General features: G+C 38.5%; 2 protein-coding genes across 2 annotated transcripts; one reads left to right on the plus strand and one right to left on the minus strand.

The window, feature by feature from the left end:
- Positions 1-6,846: 6,846 nt before the first annotated feature.
- cish (cytokine inducible SH2-containing protein) lies at positions 6,847-9,127 on the plus strand. The gene is made up of 3 exons (XM_038280056.1): positions 6,847-7,269; positions 7,697-7,860; positions 8,227-9,127. Exons 1-3 carry the CDS (start codon positions 7,250-7,252, stop codon positions 8,724-8,726), a joined length of 684 nt encoding a protein of 227 aa, XP_038135984.1. The 5' UTR covers positions 6,847-7,249; the 3' UTR covers positions 8,727-9,127.
- Positions 9,128-9,657: 530 nt separating this feature from the next.
- hemk1 (HemK methyltransferase family member 1) lies at positions 9,658-18,588 on the minus strand. Its single transcript, XM_038280054.1, is given in 12 exon segments — positions 9,658-9,788; positions 9,790-9,813; positions 9,920-10,030; positions 10,266-10,361; positions 12,583-12,688; positions 12,762-12,811; positions 12,948-13,012; positions 15,078-15,206; positions 15,481-15,574; positions 15,653-15,744; positions 15,844-16,017; positions 18,310-18,588. Coding segments are annotated over 12 exon segments (1,047 nt in total). The 5' UTR covers positions 18,379-18,588; the 3' UTR covers positions 9,658-9,751.
- Positions 18,589-18,706: the final 118 nt, after the last annotated feature.

The raw sequence follows: 18,706 nt of genomic DNA on the forward strand, positions 1-18,706 counted from the left end.
ATGAAAATAGACTATGTTTTTAACTTTAAATTAAGACCATTTAGTTTTTAATTATCATAAAAAATGCATCAAAAAACGTATTCAAGCATTTTAACGGAAGCGATTTATGCAGGTTATTTAACTCCATAGATTACATCAATTCTTAAATAGCAATAATAAATAACCAGTGGGTGATTTTTAGTTTGTTTTAAATATGTATAACATAGACTATGAAATTTCATTTTAACTGTTAGAAGTCTATTTTAATCACACACAGAAGAAATATGCAAAAATTACTCCGTGCAACAGTTTCACAAACACAATTTGGATTGTTCAACCGCAACGTTAAATCACTGGAAAAGTTACACCAGCATTTCTCCAGCCAAATAAAGCAAGCAAGCAAGACTTACAAGGCAAAACTTTCATGACGCACCGTGTGAGTATTTATAAGCTTAACAGTACGAACAAACATTTCCCGCACGTCTCAACGCCTCATCAGCGCGGCGCATACATTCTTTTCACAACAGAATTAAATGCAAGCTTACCGGCTGTCTGTTCAGTCCTTTGCTTCCTTAATACAAATTTTGCACAGCTTCTTCCACTGCCCGAGTAAACAGGGGCTTTTTTATTTTTATGCTGCGATCCTCTGCTTGAACTAGAAGTTTGTCTCACCTTTTGATTGACTGATTGATTGCACGCAGGTAAACTGCGCGCTCACGCTTAAACAGCTGATGTAAACAAAAGGGGGCGTTCGCCGCAACAATACTTGATGACTTTCTAATCATTAAATCACTCTTTCCCTTGTTATTAGGGCAGTAGATGAAGTGGCAATGGGAGGCTTTTATTTTGAAATTTGCTGTGGGGTGTGTTTTGAAAAACCCCTAGTCTCATTTTTTTTTAAAAGTGGTTGAGTTTGGGTCATAATGTTGAGCCATATGCTGGGAAAAAAATATGAGTTTAATGTAGGGGCTTTTATTTTGAAGGGTCCCCGGAGTCTTATTTTGAAAAACCCCTAGTCTCATTTTTTTTTTAAAGTGGTTGAGTTTGGGTCATAATGTTGAGCCATATGCTGGGAAAAAAATATGAGTTTAATGTAGGGGCTTTTATTTTGAAGGGTCCCCGGAGTCTTATTTTGAAAGTCTATCAGGGTTGCGTGTGAAGGGAAGGGTCATGGCCAGTAGTCATATTGTATCCACTTCCTAATGTTAAATCAGTGTTGTCTCCCTCCATTAGATTAAAATGTGCTGTTTAAAGTGGTGGAGGTAAAATCCTTTGAAGCTCGGTTACCTTGACAACGTTAACGAGCCTGTCAGTGACAGAGAGACATGCGCATCACTTTCGTTCCTTAGTTCTCAGGCTTTTTTGAATGGGATTATCAGCTCCGAACAAACAAGTGCTGAAGACAAACCGTAAATGGTATCTAAAAAATTCTTTCAGTCTAAGCGAGAGCTATCCTTTGTCTCCGATTGGGGTAACTTTCATGGCTGTAGCTCATTCACAACCTTAATGGGAAGGAGGAATAAAAAGGTTTGAGAAATCCTGCTGGTCTCATTGATTAACATGCAGCACAATGGTAGAGCAGAACTCTCAAAAGCAAAACTTTCCCTCCGAACAAACGAGCGGTGAGCCAAAACCGTATTAGGTATTCAAAAAATTCTTTCACCGTGAGCGTCAGCCATCTTTGGACTACAACTGGTGTGACTTTCATATTTCTACAATATTTCGTCTAGGCGTGGTGACGATGTAAAAAAGTGTATAATTGTCAAAATCTTGATTTTGGGGTTCGGACAGATTTGTTACCCCCGAACAAACCTTTTTCCTAGCTAAACGATAAAAGATATCGACACACTTCCTTCAATGTGAGTGCTAGGAAGGTCTGAGGAACAACTTCCACAAGGCTCGTGTTGCTACGTCGAACGGTTCCCGAATGGGAGCGATACGAAAAAGTCTGTTTTTTTGAATTTTCAGTTCGGATTTTCAGAGAGCTCTCATTGGCTTTCTATTGGGGAAGTGTGGACTTCTTCGTGGTCTGGGCCAAACTGTCGGAAAACCGTAAATGCCACACAAATGAGGGTTACATTTCCTGAATCCTGACAAAAATCCCTACGTTTTGATGTAAAATTTATCTAGATAGAGTAAAAAATGAGCGAGTGAGTTGAAGCTGTTCGGCATGAGTGAAATGTTTGAAAACGCTAGAGTGGCACACTCTAGCAGCTGAACATTCCGTCCATAGACTTCCATTATAAATTTGAAAATCTGTAAAAAATGTTTAAAAGTTTGAAGCTTCACTGAAGCAAAACTGTAAAAGTTAGCTGAAAGCCGAGTTAAACAGTAATAGCAGAAAGATACGGAAACATTTTAAAAGTTGAATGGTGTTTCTAGCTGAAAGTATGCTGAAGTAGTTAAAGGGCAAAGTAGCTGAAGATTTAGTGGAATTTTTGAAGTTTTACATGCATTTCAATGGGGCCAAAAATCGCAGAAAAAGCTGAATATCGCGAAAACTACGAACAATATCTTTACCAAAAGTCATAGCAGAATTCTCCTGAACAAGCTGAACGTTTTGATACCAAATTTGTTTAAATCAGCTGAAAACTGTTGAACTAGTTAAACGAAGAAAAACCTACGGAATAATAATAATAATAATAATAATAAAGAAAAACAGAAAAACAATAAGTGGGAATGCATAAGCATTCCCACTTGAAAACAGAAAAACAATAAGTGGGAATGCATAAGCATTCCCACTTGACTAGAAAAAGCTGTTTCGGAGAAACATCAAAGTGGGAATGCTTTTGCTGAATGAAAAAAGCTGAAATTAACTGCAGAACATATGAAAATGTGATAGGAAGTCATCAGAAACTTCAAACTGCAGAAAACAATTGAATCATCTGAAGATTTTGTAGGGTAGAATCATTTGGCAGTAAAATTGCAGAAACAGACTCATCTTAAAAGCTGCACAGCCAAACCATACATGATATCAAAAAATGTCTTGAATGTGGGCACTAGAAGGGTCTTAATATAATGTCTCCCAAGTTTCTAGAAAAATGTATAAAGAAATTTTGAAGGGGGGTTTACCTACTTTCCAGAAACATGTCAGGCGTGTTATGAATTAGCAGCAAACAGAAAAGCTTAATTCCTGTCCAGAAACAGAGCAGAATGAAGCCAAAGTTCACAACATAGGCTGAAAAGTATGAAATTAGCTGAAGTAGAAAAGAAATTACAAAGAAAAACTTTAATCTTATCTGGTTGAAGAAAAAATTAGTAGCTTAAGGATGGGAAGTAAAATGTTGAGGACGATGGTATTGAATAAGTATTAACATTTTGAAATCATATGTGGAAATGTCAAGACTTGGCAAAACAATTGGAAAATTATTTAAAATGTGTCGGTTGATCAGCATAAAGAAAACAGTGTCATCCTTAGAGGATTGAAAATCTACAAACCTATGTGCAAGACTGACCATGAGAAGCAGAGGAAGGACAGAGAGAGAAGCTTATAGAAAGAGAGCTAATACCACTTAAGGAGCTGAATTTATAAAAAAAATTGAACCTGCATGTTACGAGCCGCTGTGGTAATGAAAGCACCGTTGGCAGGCTTAGGCTGCATGTTACAAGGTTAGCAGATGCTTTATTACAGTGTAAATCTTAGAACCTGATTAAGAAATATGCACTGAGGTGTGTGGTCAACAGGCCTTGGTAGTGTAATTTGAAGAAATTGGTTGACTTTGGGTCATAGCTACAAGCCATACGGCACAATGAATGAGTGTGCGTAAGGAAGAGGCTTTTATTTTGTAGGTTCCCTTTAGTCTTATTTTGAAAGTCTATCATGGATGTGTGTCAAGGGAAGGGTCATGCCCAGCAGTGATATAGAATCCATTTCTAAATATGAAATCACTGGTTTTCCATGTTATTGGGTGAATAGATGCTGTATTAGAGCGTAAATGGGAGACTTTTATTGTGAAATTTGCTCTGGGGTATGTTTTGAAAAGGTCCCTAGAGTCTAATAGAAACAAGCTGGTAGAGTTTGGGTCATAATGCTGAGCCATTTGCATCAATTAATACACAAGTATAATATAGAGGCTTTTATTTTGTAGGGTCACTGGAGTCTTATTTTGAAAGTCTAGCAGGGTTGTGTGTTGAGAAAAGGGTCAGACCCAGCAGTGATACTTGATGACTTTCCAATCGTTAAATCACTCTTTTCCCTTGTTATTAGGGCAGTAGATAAAGTGGCAATGGGAGGCTTTTATTTTGAAATTTTCTGTGGGGTGTGTTTTGAAAACCCCCTAGAGTCTCATTTTTAAAAAAGTGGTTGAGTTTGGGTCATAATGTTGAGCCATATGCTGGGAAAAAAATATGAGTTTAATTTAGGGGCTTTTATTTTGAAGGGTCCCTGGAGTCTTATTTTGAAAGTCTATCAGGGTTGCGTGTGAAGGGAAGGGTCATGGCCAGTAGTCATATTGTATCCACTTCCTAATGTTAAATCAGTGTTGTCTCCCTCCATTAGATTAAAATGTGCTGTTTAAAGTGGTGGAGGTAAAATCTCTTTGAAGCACGGTTACCTTGACGACGTTAACGAGCCTGTCAGTGACAGAGAGACATGCGCTTCACTTTCGTTCCTTAGTTCTCAGGCTTTTTTGAATGGGATTATCAGCTCCGAACAAACGAGTGCTGAAGACAAACCGTAAATGGTATCTAAAAAATTCTTTCAGTCTAAGCGAGAGCTATCCTTTGTCTCCGATTGGGGTAACTTTCATGGATGTAGCTCATTCACAACCTTAATGGGAAGGAGGAATATAAAGGTTTGAGAAATCCTGCTGGTCTCATTGAATAACATGCAGCACAACGGTAGAGCAGAACTCTCAAAAGCAAAACTTTCCCTCCGAACAAACGAGCGGTGAGCCAAAACCGTATTAGGTATTCAAAAAATTCTTTCACCGTGAGCGTCAGCCATCTTTGGACTACAACTGGTGTAACTTTCATATTTCTACAATATTTCGTCTAGGCGTGGTGACGATGTAAAAAAGTGTATAATTGTCAAAATCTTGATTTTGGGGTTCGGACAGATTTGTTACCCCCGAACAAACCTTTTTCCTAGCTAAACGATAAAAGATATCGACACACTTCCTTCAATGTGAGTGCTAGGAAGGTCTGAGGAACAACTTCCCCAAGGCTCATGTTGCTACGTCGAATGGTTTTGATATCAAATTTGTTTAAATCGGCTGAAAACTGTTGAACTAGTTAAACGAAGAAAAACCTACGGAATAATAATAAATATAAACAGAAAAACAATAAGTGGGAATGCATAAGCATTCCCACTTGATAATGAAAATAAAGACTGTCCACATGCAGGAAGCTCTATGCAAACATGCAGATAAAACAATCCTAAAATGTCCTGACTGAACCTAAAGTGCAAAGGCACTCCATCTGCTTATCTCATGCTTGAGGGCATCATTGTCCTGTGAGTAAAACTGTTTGCTTAAGAGTACTCACTCAAAGAGATATTATTAAGCTGATGCAAACATAATGAAATCCATGAAAAAAAAAAAAAAAACATGTTCATGTGGAGCTGATTTCATATCAACCCCACCACATTCCTTATTTTACTTTTTTTTTTAGGGGGTCTGTACATTACCCCCAAATGTAAGTGTTTTTTTGTTCTTGTTTTTTCCATTGTGAGCCACAAAAAAATATTTGCTCAGCGACATCCAGTAGGGATAGATAAAGTCCACAAGACTTCTTAGAAGCACGCTCATTCCAAAATTCCTGGGACAAGGTTAAGATTCCCCTCACTGGGGTCAGGAGACTTTTTTATTTTAGGAACATGGCTTTGATTCTGATATTGTTATTTTTTTCCATGTATTAATGCTACATTGCATTAATACATGGAAGAGATGGTTTATAATTTCTAATCAACTCAGATATTTTGATTTTAGTAGGACATCCCTCAGATTTACAACAATAAATTAAAAAATACATGAAAATATCCTGATTGGACCAACTTGTCTTTTTTTGTTTTTTATTTTTTTAGAGTGAAAAATAAGTAAATATCTGCTGTGGAGTAGCCTACTTAATAAACAGGCCGAGGAATAGAGAAACCAGAACAGATCTATAAAGCTTGATATAGTGTAAAATATAGAAGATATCTACAGTAGAAAATAAAATAAACAGCTCAAGCCATGAGTATCCTAGATTACCTAGGAAAGTAAAGATAAAATAATCAGATGAATCCTTTTAAGTGGTCTTAAATTATTCCAGGAATTGATCACAAGTGATAATATGTAAACGACAACCCGATTAAAAAAAACAAGTTATATGTGCCACGCATAGTGGTACATAAAAGTGCTTGACAGAAATTTCCTCGGCCTAACAGTAGAATAATGCAATTTTTTCCCAGACTATCGTTACAACAACAACAACAACCTATTTTCGCGAATGTAATTAATCTGAAGCTCCACGAAAAGCTCCAGCCGTATTTTTCCAAACAGGATCGAGGGAAATCTATATAACTGGAAATAGCCTGTGCGCATTCCTATTATCTTTAATGTCGAGGCGGTGAATTCCCAGAATGAGGGCTCTGTCAGGGCCGCCCGGCGGGGCGGAGCCAGGGCCTGCAATTATTCCTGGAAAGCCAGTAGGCAGAAACTGCCGCGTGGTTCCTGGGAGCGACCGCGCGCCGTTTTCAGCGAAGATGGACGGAGAGCAGTGCGGCGCGCGCGACAGGCTGGGAGGAGGGGCGAGAGGAGAGAAGAAACGCCGCGCGGACGATTCAAGTGTCAATCATTGGGAGGTGTTGTAACGCGCAGGGGGGCGGCGGCAGGAGCGGCAGGCGGCGCATCCGCTGTGACGTCAGAACCGCCGGCGCAGTGAGTAGTTCTCAGAATCGACTTCTAGGAAACGGTAAATTTTAAAAGCCAAGCCTTTAGTCATTTGTCCTTCAGTTCTCATTCTGGCGACAACACACTCCGGAGCGCTGCTGCTGCTGCTCATCTGACCTTTTATCATTAGTTTTTCGTTTTTGTTGCAAAAGTCGGTTTTGTTTCTTTAACCTGCTCCTATGCGCACCTCGAAGTGGCTTTTTAATGACAGCAACATATCCTGTTTGGCTTCGTGATTCGCTCCCAGTCTACCTTCTTCATGTTAAACCGATACGACAGGTTTGATTAGTTCTTTTAGAAAGAAAGAAAAAAAAAAAGCTCTACCTGAACACGAAGCGAGTGCGTTAATTTCCTGAAGAGAAAAAGGACATAAGCTTTTTTATTCCAGAGGATTTTATAGCATGATTCTTTGTGAACGAGGGTGAGTAGACTTTTCTTTGTTTTCACATCTGAGCGCGTATTTACCCTGTTTGTTCGCAGTAAAACATTTACGAGTTAAACTTAGTATTAAGTTTATTTTAAAGGCAAAGTGAAACAAATAAATAGGAAGAATGTCTCTCTAGAAAATACTGATGGACTTCAATTTCCATTGCACACACACACATATATATGTATGTGTATATATATATATATATATATATATATATATATATAAATAATACAATTTTTTTCCTACAACCTATTCCCAAAAACCCAGTATTATCTGGGGGGAAAAAAAAAAGCAAAAAATAACTGTGGCTTTTAATAAAAACTTGAAATACTAACAATTCATTTGTTTATAATAGATTTAAATTACAGTGTTTTATTTATTATTATTATTATTTTAACCATTTTTCTTCTCTCCCCAGTCCCAGGACTCTTCTTCCTGCTCCTCCATCCACTCCAGCCCCGTGGGGCATGCGGGAGGGTACAACAACCCCTGCCCCATGCTTTCAGAGTGCACCTCCAAAATGGGATCCCACCAAAGACTTACGGGCAATTGCCAGCAACTTTTGCTATCTAGAAAATTCAGGTGAATTGTTTGTTTTTTTGTCTTTTAATATCTGCAACACTTTTTCCTTCATTTTATTTTGGGCGAGCTGAGTTTTAATATATTGTGTGAAGCTGTGCATTGGGTTAAATGGTAATTATTAATACATGAAAGCGTGCCTTTCTTGTTTACGCCTAAGAGTACTCGTTTAATGTGTGCAATTTTATTAAAAAAAACTATTGTGCAGTGTAGTAAAAATGTGCTAAAATCAGTAAAAATGTCCACCAAATAAGAAAATACCTTTGAAAATAGGCAGCACTGTTTAATAAATTCTCTTCAGTTTTTCATCTAGATTTGATCAAAGTAATCATGTTCTCCATGAGTAACATTTACAATGTGTGTATGCAGGATGGTACTGGGGAGCCATAACTGCGGCTCAGGCCCACACTGCCCTTCAGGAAGCCCCAGAGGGAGCCTTCTTGGTACGAGACAGCAGTCACCCTCTGTTCATGCTGACCCTATCGGTTAGGACGGCGCGCGGACCCACAAGCATACGGATCCAGTACAGTGGCGCCAAGTTTCTCTTGGACTCCAGCTCCGGGGCTCGGGCCAGTCTCTCGTCTTTTCCCAACGTTCCCAGTCTGGTGCAGCACTACATGGGCGCAGAGAGGAAAGCAGAGGAGAGGAAGGTGGAGGAGCAGGCGGCCCCGGCAAAACCCACCGAGCTCTCCCCTCAGGAGACGTCTATAGTACTGAAACTGAAGCAGGCCGTGTACAAACCCCAGAGCCTCCCATCTTTGCAGCACCTCACACGCCTTGTCATCAACAGACACACCGACTGCGCCGAGCAGCTGCCACTCCCAAAGCCTCTGTTGCGTTACGTACAAGACTATCCCTTTAAGGTATGAGGAGAAATAGGAAGGGGGTGTTAAACAGACCCCTGACGTTCTAAAGGAAGAAAAAAAGACAGTCTAACTGGTAATTTGTGCCTGTGGAGGCCAGTCACAGAAATGTTTCTGATTAATTTCATTGAAGACTCGCATGTCTGGTTTCAGATTTAAACCCTTTAAGGACTGAGCTTGTGGAGAAGGTGGGAGGGACCAGAACACCCCACATAAGGACAGTGCGTTAATCCCCAGTAATATGGATGTGGATTTTGTCACTGCTTCAGGATGTACATACTGTTCGTAAGAAATGACACTGATCTCAATGAGACACCTTTTATGCCATTTTATTTTTCTCAGCAGAGCAATTTTGTACTTTTTACATGTGTAAATTTTTTTCTATTAAAACTGGAACTTGCATCGTCTGTGCTGCTTAGAAGGCGGTCATTATTCACAGGGTCAAAAACAACAACTACTGCTAACAAACACATGCTGACTGCTCTTGTGACACTCGTTGCGAAATATTTTCACCCATAAATCACATTTGAAACACAAAGGCTTTGTGTGGCCTTTGAGCTTTATTTCAGCAAGAGAGAAACAGATTGTGTGATGGAGGGGGGGGGGGGGGGGTAAAAAATAGCGACAGCCGCGTTGTGAGCTTTTTGCTCAACAATGCATATGGCCAGCATCTGAGTCAGCGGGGTGGGCGAGCGAAAGGGGAGGACCGTTCATCAGCGGATTCACAGAACTACTGAACGCTTCCTGGGAGGAGTGAGGCAGATTCTGAGAGGGAGCGTTCTAAGAAAAGCTTTTGGTAATTACCTTCAGCTCTGAGCCTGCTTTTGTGCTGTTCCACACAAATTCTTTATTGTGAAGCTGGGGCGTGACTGCCAACTGTCGACGGGTTAAAAGTGCAGCACTGATATGGAAACTATTTGTGCAAAATGTTCTGTTATTTTTTTTATTTTTTTTAAGGAAGGTGGGATCAGGTGGGGGGAGGCGAGCCGGGGCGACCTGAGCTAAAGCCAGCGTAATAGGATCTGGGTTTCTCAATCCTGATCCACCTCAAGGTCCTTATGTGACTGCTTTCTGGAGGATGCAGAATCTCGGCCTGAGGAGCCAAAACAAACCAGATACAAAGAAATAGATAACACAACGTGCTGTGGGTGCTTTCGTCTTCACTAAAACAGATTGAATAAGAGGTTTTCAGCACAGACCTGCCGCTGATGTCGTTTTGTGTTTCCACGTACTGCAGCCCCTCCACGTTCTCCTCCACCCAACGCTGAATCAGCGGGGGGTGTCTGGGGTCCACCTCCAGGTAAACACGCCTGTTGTTTATCCAGGGAAGAAGGACATGACAAAGGCTCAAAATTAGCACAACAATTAACCTTGAGATGAGGTGGCATATGGGCTGGAACTGTATTCAAGGGAAGCCTTGCAGAAAAGCTTGTTAAATATGCAACATGATACGTGTGTTTTTCACAGAGGGCTGTGTCTGCGTCAAGGTGCCATTAGGAATTAAACCCAGGTGTGTGTGTGTGGAGTCACAGTAGGCTGCCTTACCCACTGTTCAACAGAAGGTCTGAGGCCAGAGTTAGGATCTGTCTGATCACAGTTAGTCCATTTTCACCCCCATCTAAAGCAGCATGGTCCTCAAACCTGCAAATTAGAATAAATCAAAATTATAATCTTTAAAAACATTGAATCCAACCTCAGAGTGCAATAAAATAAAAAATATTGAGTGCAATACCACAAAAAACTAAATCTAAAACATTTTTCTTTGGCACAGCCTTTATTGAAACCCCTGGCAGATAGAAATTAAAAGCAATCTTATATTATCAAATGGTAGTATTAATATTTTGGAGTGAATCAGAACGATGACCTTTATCTCATAAAGAAGCTGGGGAGGGATTGATGTCAAGGAGACCTTCTAACCTTTTAACACTTGGAGCTCATTCTCCAAAACAAATTGTCAAAATACCAGAGGATGAACGGTTTGATCCATTGAAACAAGATTAAAAAAACAAAAAAACACAGCTTTCTAATGTTCTATCAGTGACAAACCTCTTTGGTGAATTTAAATCTGCCCAGGGTAAAAATGGCTTTGGGTTTAACTCTGTTCAGTCTAGCAAAATTGAAATATCAGTATTTCCATTTATTTATTTATTTATTTGCAGTTTGCTTATCTTAAAAAAAAAACAACAATCCAGTTTTTTTATATATGAGCTGTAACATTTTACACAGTATAAAATGTGGACGGGTCTTTGTAAAGGACCACCTCATTGTTTTTTTTTAGCCATCTGGACTAATTCAGTAGAATAATTGGACATTTTAATGCCTTACCCAAACAAACTTAATAATTAACAATAAATAACTTCATCTGGATTTTATTGTGTAAACCAACTAAAAACGGTGCGTACTGCAAAGTGGTACAAATACGAGAACGATCCTAACAGTGCTGTGCTTTTGCAACCCTTGATAAAATCCAGCGCAGCCTTTAGAAGCTATGCTCTCTGCAAACCTAGCCTTTATAAAGAATGGTAAGGGGAAAAAAAAAAGATTTCTAAAAAAAAAAGGTCTCCGCAACCCTGCAAACAATTCAAGATGTAAAATAGTTGGTCTCTCAAGTCAGATGTTATGATCCAGTTTTTTTCATCAGGTTTGTAAAAAGCTAAAAAGAAAAAAGAAAGCAGCTCGGTTTCAATTATTTGCAGTTTGACATTAGATCAAGGACAAGTTATTAAATTAAGGCCCAAATTAAAACCGTTATAACTGTCAAGCACTTCAAAATGCTGTAAAATGGCTGTTTGTATTTGCACATGGTGAATTGGAAACTCAAAACACTGATAAGATGCATTCTTCAACTTAAGGTCCAATGTGGCAAATCAAAGTTCAAACTAAAATTCTATCAATCTAACATCTACTTTGTTTTTAGAAATGCACATTGTCTTTATCTTCTAAAAATATGTCTGCCAACTCAAATATTTTTTAGTAATTTTATATTTCACAAACTCATCCAGACAGTGAAAATAAAAAGGCTAATTTCATCCTTTTTGAGAGTTTGTTTTTCACGCTAGAAGGTAATCTGCTAATAAATTATAAAGAATAAAACTGCCCTCTCAACAGTTGCAGTCAGCATGGTTTTGGCTCCTAGTTAAAAAAAACAGTTGTAGGAATAAATCTGATGTGTTGACATCTTCACTAGCATATAAATGCACTCCATAAAATGCTATTTATAAAGTAATTAGTTGGTTATTCAGGCTCCGCGCTCCATTTGAACTCAACTGTACTGGTTCTTATAAGTCTGCATGAATTCAGATAGCAGTTATGTCTTTTCTAAGACATAAACAGTGAAAGCTTCCTAAAAGTAGATTGAACCTGTAGGGAGCTTGAATTAAACATTTGCAGACTCCAGCGTTTTTTAATTGTATTTACTGTTATTACACTGTCACAAATACAGAGCAACGAAAAGAACTCTCTGCATTTAACCCATCTCCTTGAGGCTGCCATTGTGAGGTGCTCGGGGAGCAGTGTGGGGTTAAGGGTCGTGCTCAGAGAGACAGAGTGGCAGTCTGTGGGAGTGGGGCACGAAATCAGAACCTCAGGATTCCAAGCTCTATGCCTTAACCACTATGCTGTCCCGCCCATTAAGATGCAACCTCTATGCTGCACTGGCCAAGAATCGAGGAGCGAGAATTCTACCACTGATCCACCAATGCTAAAAATAATTTAACTTCATTGATCTCACATCAATGGAGAAATCGGGGCTTGTAATCAGAAACACTAGATTCCAAGCTCTATGCCCTAACCACTAGGCCGCCACTCCCCTGGCAATCATAAACTCCTGCTTGTAATTAATTATTTGCAGGTTTTTCATCACCTAAAGATTTCCGGCTCCAGCGATGCCATATCCTCTGAAAACAGGTACGGTGGGTTACTGACCAAAGCTGAAACGGAGCTAAACAGACCAAGGATCCTTTCTGCGTCTTGGAAAAAAACAAAGCAAAACTTATAACTGAGGTTATATAGAAAAAAACTGCAGTTTTTTATTTTTTTTACCTTTTATTACATCCATATGATAGACCCTCAGTCTGTCTTGAAGTCCCAACCTAAACAAGAAACTATTCTGAGCAAATGATGCTTATAACATAAGAATAAAACAAAACAAAAAAAAAACATAGAAAGAGTAAACTCAGAGCACTTGGAGAGTCACAGTATGCTTTCTGTGTGCTATGGCGAAATTACCTCAACGCATTCTCTCGGCTTAAATCAACCGCATCCTGGCTTCGATCCAAAGCAAAGGCTTCGAGCTAGTGAAGGAGAAAAAAACACAGTGTTAAAAAACATTCTGTTTCCAGGAAGGGTTCCTCATAAGCCCCTTTCTCTATACTACTCTCCAAGAACCCAATTTCTTTTACAAAATACAAAAGAAAAACGTCTTTTTCCCCTCCATATAATATAAAGAGATACACAGATTTTTTTTCATTCTACAAACATGCATCTATATTTTCCATCATTGTAGAACTTATGGATACACCTGATGAAATAAGACATTTGATTTACTCATGAAAGTCCCTGAAAAGTGCAGAAGCTGGGGTTAGTTTGTTAAAAGCTGAACAAATCAGAGAAAAGGGAGCAGGAGAGATGTGAGCTATTATACTGTGTGCAGTCACAGCTCAAGGGAAAAGCAGACATGAGCTTTTACCTTTGCACCACAAAAACACACCCAACTAATCCGACAGGTTTTAACAAGGAGGTGGAATGTGAGGAAGAATAATCCGGCATCCTAACCTGTCCTTCGAGAGTCTCAGCACTGCTGAACTCATTTATCACTCTTCCACTTACAAATGGGTAGATTGAATGTGTTTAGGTCAACAAACTAATCCAACGTGTCTTTATAATTAGCACTGGGTGTTTGTATAGAATTAATGTGGTAGGAATAAGCTTACATTAACAGGAGCTAGCTGCAATAACAGTCACATGTGTCTGTGTTAGTCTAGATCAGGCATCCCCAAAGTCAGTCCTCGAGGGCCACCGTCCTGCAGGTTTTAGAGGTTTCTCTGCTCCAGCACAGCTGATTTACATTGATAATTGATTAACAGGCTTTTGCAGGACAGCGGCCCTCGAGGACCGACTTTGGGGATGCCTGGTCTAGATACTATACTAAAGTAAAAACATTAAAAATGATTATTTTCTCTGGTTATGATGATTAAACTCTATTGTTGCTTATGGAAGCCTTTTTATACAGTGGTATATTAGTATTTTATGATAAGGCTAGAATAATCTGGCCTTGAAGTTTATACAGCTGTTTTTTTTTTTCTATAATCGAGCTTCAGAGTTAGCAGTGCTTGTTACCCTGTACATGACTGAGAACAAAGGAAAACAGCTGATCAGAGCTCTATGTTGGTGTGGCTGCAGCAATGAAAACAGTCTATGATTGTTGTTGTTCTCTTTCTAGTAAAACAAAAAAAAACTTGCTGTTCCTGCTTTATAAATATTTTATGCAATAATTATCTTTCCTGTTTGTTTTATTAGACAGGACTGCTCTAAATATGAACATTTTCCTGTAGAATTTCTAAGAGGTCTGCTTTAAATACATTACCACATTGTATAGTACAGCTACATACCTCACAGATTATCTTTTTAACATATTACATTTCTTTTTACAGGAACTCCTCTAATTCTTCACTTCAGTTTTTTTTGTCAAATATGCACTTTTTTTGTAGTGTTACCAAAACAGCCTATCAGGGTCTTAATTATTTAATAGATCTGTATTTAGTTCCTGTTTTTAAATAAGGTTGTTGTAAATGCACCTAAGCACATAAACCATAGAGGTAGAACATGTTTTTGATTCAGTGGTAACATGCAGGAGAGGCAGCACCAAATGTTGCACTTTTAACCCCGAGCTGTGATCTGAATATTTAGTTACAAGTGCCAGTTTACTGATAGAACATTTAATATGCCAGGACAGTGTTCAAGGAAACTTTCCATGCATGCCAGCTACATTATAAAGTCACACTGAGACGACAAATGAAAATCAGGGAAATGTCCTTGACATTGCTAGAAATATGTAAATCTCTGGCCTTTGACTTGCTTTATTTAGGCCATGTAGACCGATGGAAATGTTTCCACTGCTGCACCTGAGAGAAAGCAGTATGAAAACCCAGAAACAAACAGCCTTTCTCTCTATAAGAGGGATTTCCTAATGATTCATAATTTCTGTTCCTATGTTTCCTGAAAAAAAAAGTCCCTAGATAACTTTTTATTTTCTTCGGTGTGCAGCGAGCAGCCTCTAGGAATGACATGCAATCCGATGCACGATGGGAGGGAACGTGAGGAACAAAAGACATTTCTTATTGTAACCACAAAGCTCACCTGAGGCAGACTCTTCAGCAGACTGAGAGAAATGGCACCAGAACCGCAACCAACCTCCAAGCATGTTTGCCGTGTCTCTGTGTCTGCAGAACGGCTCTTTAGATCGGTGAGCACTAGTTCAACCAGCTCCTGTTCCAAAGGAAGAACAGACGACATGAAGCTGACTTCATTTTCAGGAATTGGGCAGTGCTTGAACTTCTATCACATCAATAGAAATTCATGTGTGAATATGAGACTTCTTTTTTCCCCCCCAAATGATACGTTTTGCTTTAAAATATCTCACAAGGCAATTATTCCCCACATTTGTTTCTTTTTTTTAAATGCTACAGTTTGGTTGTGTTATAAGGAAACATAGCTAGAATTTCCATAGCTATATTGATGATACACATATCAGTAATATTACCTCAGTTTCAGGCCTAGGAATAAAAACAGGAGGCCTCATCTTCAGCGTTAGGTCTCTGAAGTCCCACTCCTCAATGATATACTGCACCGGCATTCTGCACATAAGTGTATAATGGTTTCTACAAAAAAAAACACAACTATTAAATATGATTTTAAGACACAGACATACTCACCTAGACAGACGTCTGCTGCAGAGCTGCCACACCTCTTCCATTTTCTCTTTGCTAAGGAACTCTGTTAACCTCTGCCGCTCGACACTTTCTATCTGGATATAGATCAGGAAAAGAGCGAATCGGTTCGAAGACAGCTTTTTGCAAAGATTGAATATGAGATAAAAGAATGACTTCTGCGGTCTGTGACGCACTGTTTTTGCTCCAAGCAAATGAGCGATGATATACTGGCTTGACTGTTCGGCTTCTGTTACACCTTCCTCTTCAAAGTGCCTCTTCCAGATGTCCAAAGCCTGAAGTGCTGTGATCCGGCCTGCGGGTACGGCCGGAGCGCTGCGTAAGGCTCGGTCATGGAAGCTCCAAATCCTCTAAAACAGGTTTTGATAATAAATGTCTGCAAAACATCTAACAACATTTTCCATCTTCTTAATTTATGAACATTTTTGTTGTATATGCATAAAATTTTAAAAGAATTAGCTTTAGGAAAATATGTTAAGATTTTAACAGCAAGCTGGAGAAAATAAAATAAAATGACTTAAACATGGTCAGAAGTTATTTATTTTTTTGATTTAGATGAAGCTGAAAATGTATTTTTGCCATGTTCTGAATTTAAAACCAAATAACGTACAAATATACTTTAATAATCCCAAAGGGACATTTAATAATGTGATAACTCATACAGGTTTTTTTTCAAAGAGTTGTCAGAGAAGATGAGGACTTCTGTAGCAGTCAGTGCTACTGTGGTTCTAAATAAGCCCAACTGAAGTCACTGTTGTTATATGACAGGCTAATAAAGAATATCTTTAGAAATGACTGTTTGTTGACTGTTTATTTATGAATGTTTATTTTATGCAGAATCTTTCTTTGCACAATGATCTGTAGTGCTCTATATTAGCTCAGATGTTGTGACCCAAACAGATGATAGATAGATGTAGCATCTTGCTGAAAACACTGAAGGACCTAAGCTTGATTAGAAAGAACATGCTGCTCCTTTTTGTATCAACTCTTTCCTCTTTGGGTCCCCAGTCTCCTCAGATAAAAAAATGAGATAGTTGACCTTAAAAATCTTCACATCCCCGTTTGACCTGTTAACGCTTCTCATGAAACCCGCAATCATCAACTTGTTATGTTCACATAAAAGATGAAATGATTGTTTCCACACCATGCAACAAAGTTCTCTGTACTCAGCTTTTTATCAATCTCTGATGCAACTGATGACCAAAGAGTCATCTGACTATTTATCAGAAGGGGATACCTTCAGTTTATTGCCTTTTTTCACTTCTGTTGTTCTTTCTTTAAGTAAAAATTCAAAAATCAAGTTACAGAGTGTCAGAAAATTATTCATGCGCCCTAAATTTGACCTCCTTTTTCGTGACACAACAACGTTTGTTAGTGGAATTTTATGTGTTAGACAAACAGAATTGATTGATTGTCTTTATTGATCTCACAGTGGAGAAATGTACTTGTTACATCAGCTCAAATAGTCAAAGGAGGAGAAGAAGGTGCAAGACGAAGAAAAATCTGCAGGAGAGATATACAGTATATATGTCCACATATGACAGCATGTGAATACATGTGAATTTATTTACAGAAAAAAAAAATCTATTTTAACTCCTGACGGATTCTTGCTTTAGTTTATGTCTTTACTTCAACTGATTCTTTAAAACAATTAAACAGGCTTATATCTGAAACCTTCTGTAGCTTTGGCTGCATTTCTGACCCGCTCACCCCATGATATAACAATGTTCTTCCTGAAGTCACCTGTACTTCACTCCATTAATAGTCCTACCAACTTCCCAGCTTCACTGCTCTTGGTAAAAAGCAATCCCACATTACTGCAGCAATATTTCATGGAAGACATTGTTTGTTTAGGGCGATGCTCAGGTGCGCAACAGAATATTGTTTTGTTAACTGAAGAGCTGTTCTGCTTAATCTGAAAGTGCTTATAATCTGATGACTGTATATAACAAAAATAGCTTAATTTGATTTATTATTAAACATATATTTTGATATTTTATACATATATAACGTCAAGTTTAAGTCATTAAAACATTGTTACTATATATGTATGTGTATATATATATATATATATATATGTGTGTGTGTGTGTGTGTGTGGGTGTGTGTTATTGTAGCCATTTTAGGTGGGATTATTATTAATGTGGAGGTACCTTATTTATCCCTCATAAGAAATGATTGTTTTCTAATATTTTTGAAATGTTTTTTCTTTAATTCCTTTATCTTTACCTTATTCTACTCTAATTCTCCATTATTGTTACAACAGATATAAATTATATCCCATGTCCAACTATTCGGACTTTTAAGAGCTGTCTAATGTAAGTTATTATATGGTTATTGCTTACTACTGCTGGGAATGTTCTTTTTCTGCAAAAAATTGGTCTTTTTAAACTAAGAAAGGCACGAACTGCACATTAACAAAGGTTAATAATAATAATTTAAAAAAAAGTTGATTGTTTATATAATTTTCTGCCTGAGTTGCTTAGCTGCTGAATCTATAAAAAGTACGTATTTGTTTTGCGTCTTATTTTAGACTCATTCAGACCGACTGTCAACAATGCTGACACGACTTCTTATTTGGGTTCCACTGCTTTCTCAGTATGTTCTGCTGAGCAGTTTATACAGCAAACAACTCATCATTACCTTTGCCCCACTGTGCCTGCATCCCAAACACCATCTGCAGCTTCTGCTGAGGGTTCTTCTCCACCACATGCCTAAATAGACCGTCTATAGACCGTTGATACAGAGAAACCCCTACGAGTCAATATTTTATAGCTTCCTCCCTTAAAGCGATATTTCATGTACCAATTTTAACTCTAAAGGGGATGTTTTAAACTCTATTCGCAACATTAAATGAAATATTTACATGTGGACAGGACGCGCTACTGTTCCTACGTATGACGTCGAACATCTGCGTCTCTATGACGCAACACGCTTCTACTAGCTACGCATCCTGCGCATGCGCTCTGCCTCCTTAGAACAGTGTCTCCTTTAAGGAATGTGGTAAATCGGTCCTTTAATGAATTGCTTTGTTATATTT

Source organism: Cyprinodon tularosa, unplaced genomic scaffold (genome assembly GCF_016077235.1).
Source record: "Cyprinodon tularosa strain WSP-4 unplaced genomic scaffold, ASM1607723v1 ctg1558, whole genome shotgun sequence".
In the NCBI taxonomy this organism is placed as follows: Eukaryota; Metazoa; Chordata; class Actinopteri; order Cyprinodontiformes; family Cyprinodontidae; genus Cyprinodon; species Cyprinodon tularosa.

Bases quoted from the DNA above. Each gene is read 5' to 3' on its own strand.
- cish (XM_038280056.1), top strand. From the start codon at position 7,250: ATGATTCTTTGTGAACGAGG. The intron at 7,270-7,696 runs GTGAGTAGACTT...TTCTCTCCCCAG, and splicing joins ATGATTCTTTGTGAACGAGG to TCCCAGGACTCTTCTTCCTG. The intron at 7,861-8,226 runs GTGAATTGTTTG...GTGTGTATGCAG, and splicing joins TTGCTATCTAGAAAATTCAG to GATGGTACTGGGGAGCCATA.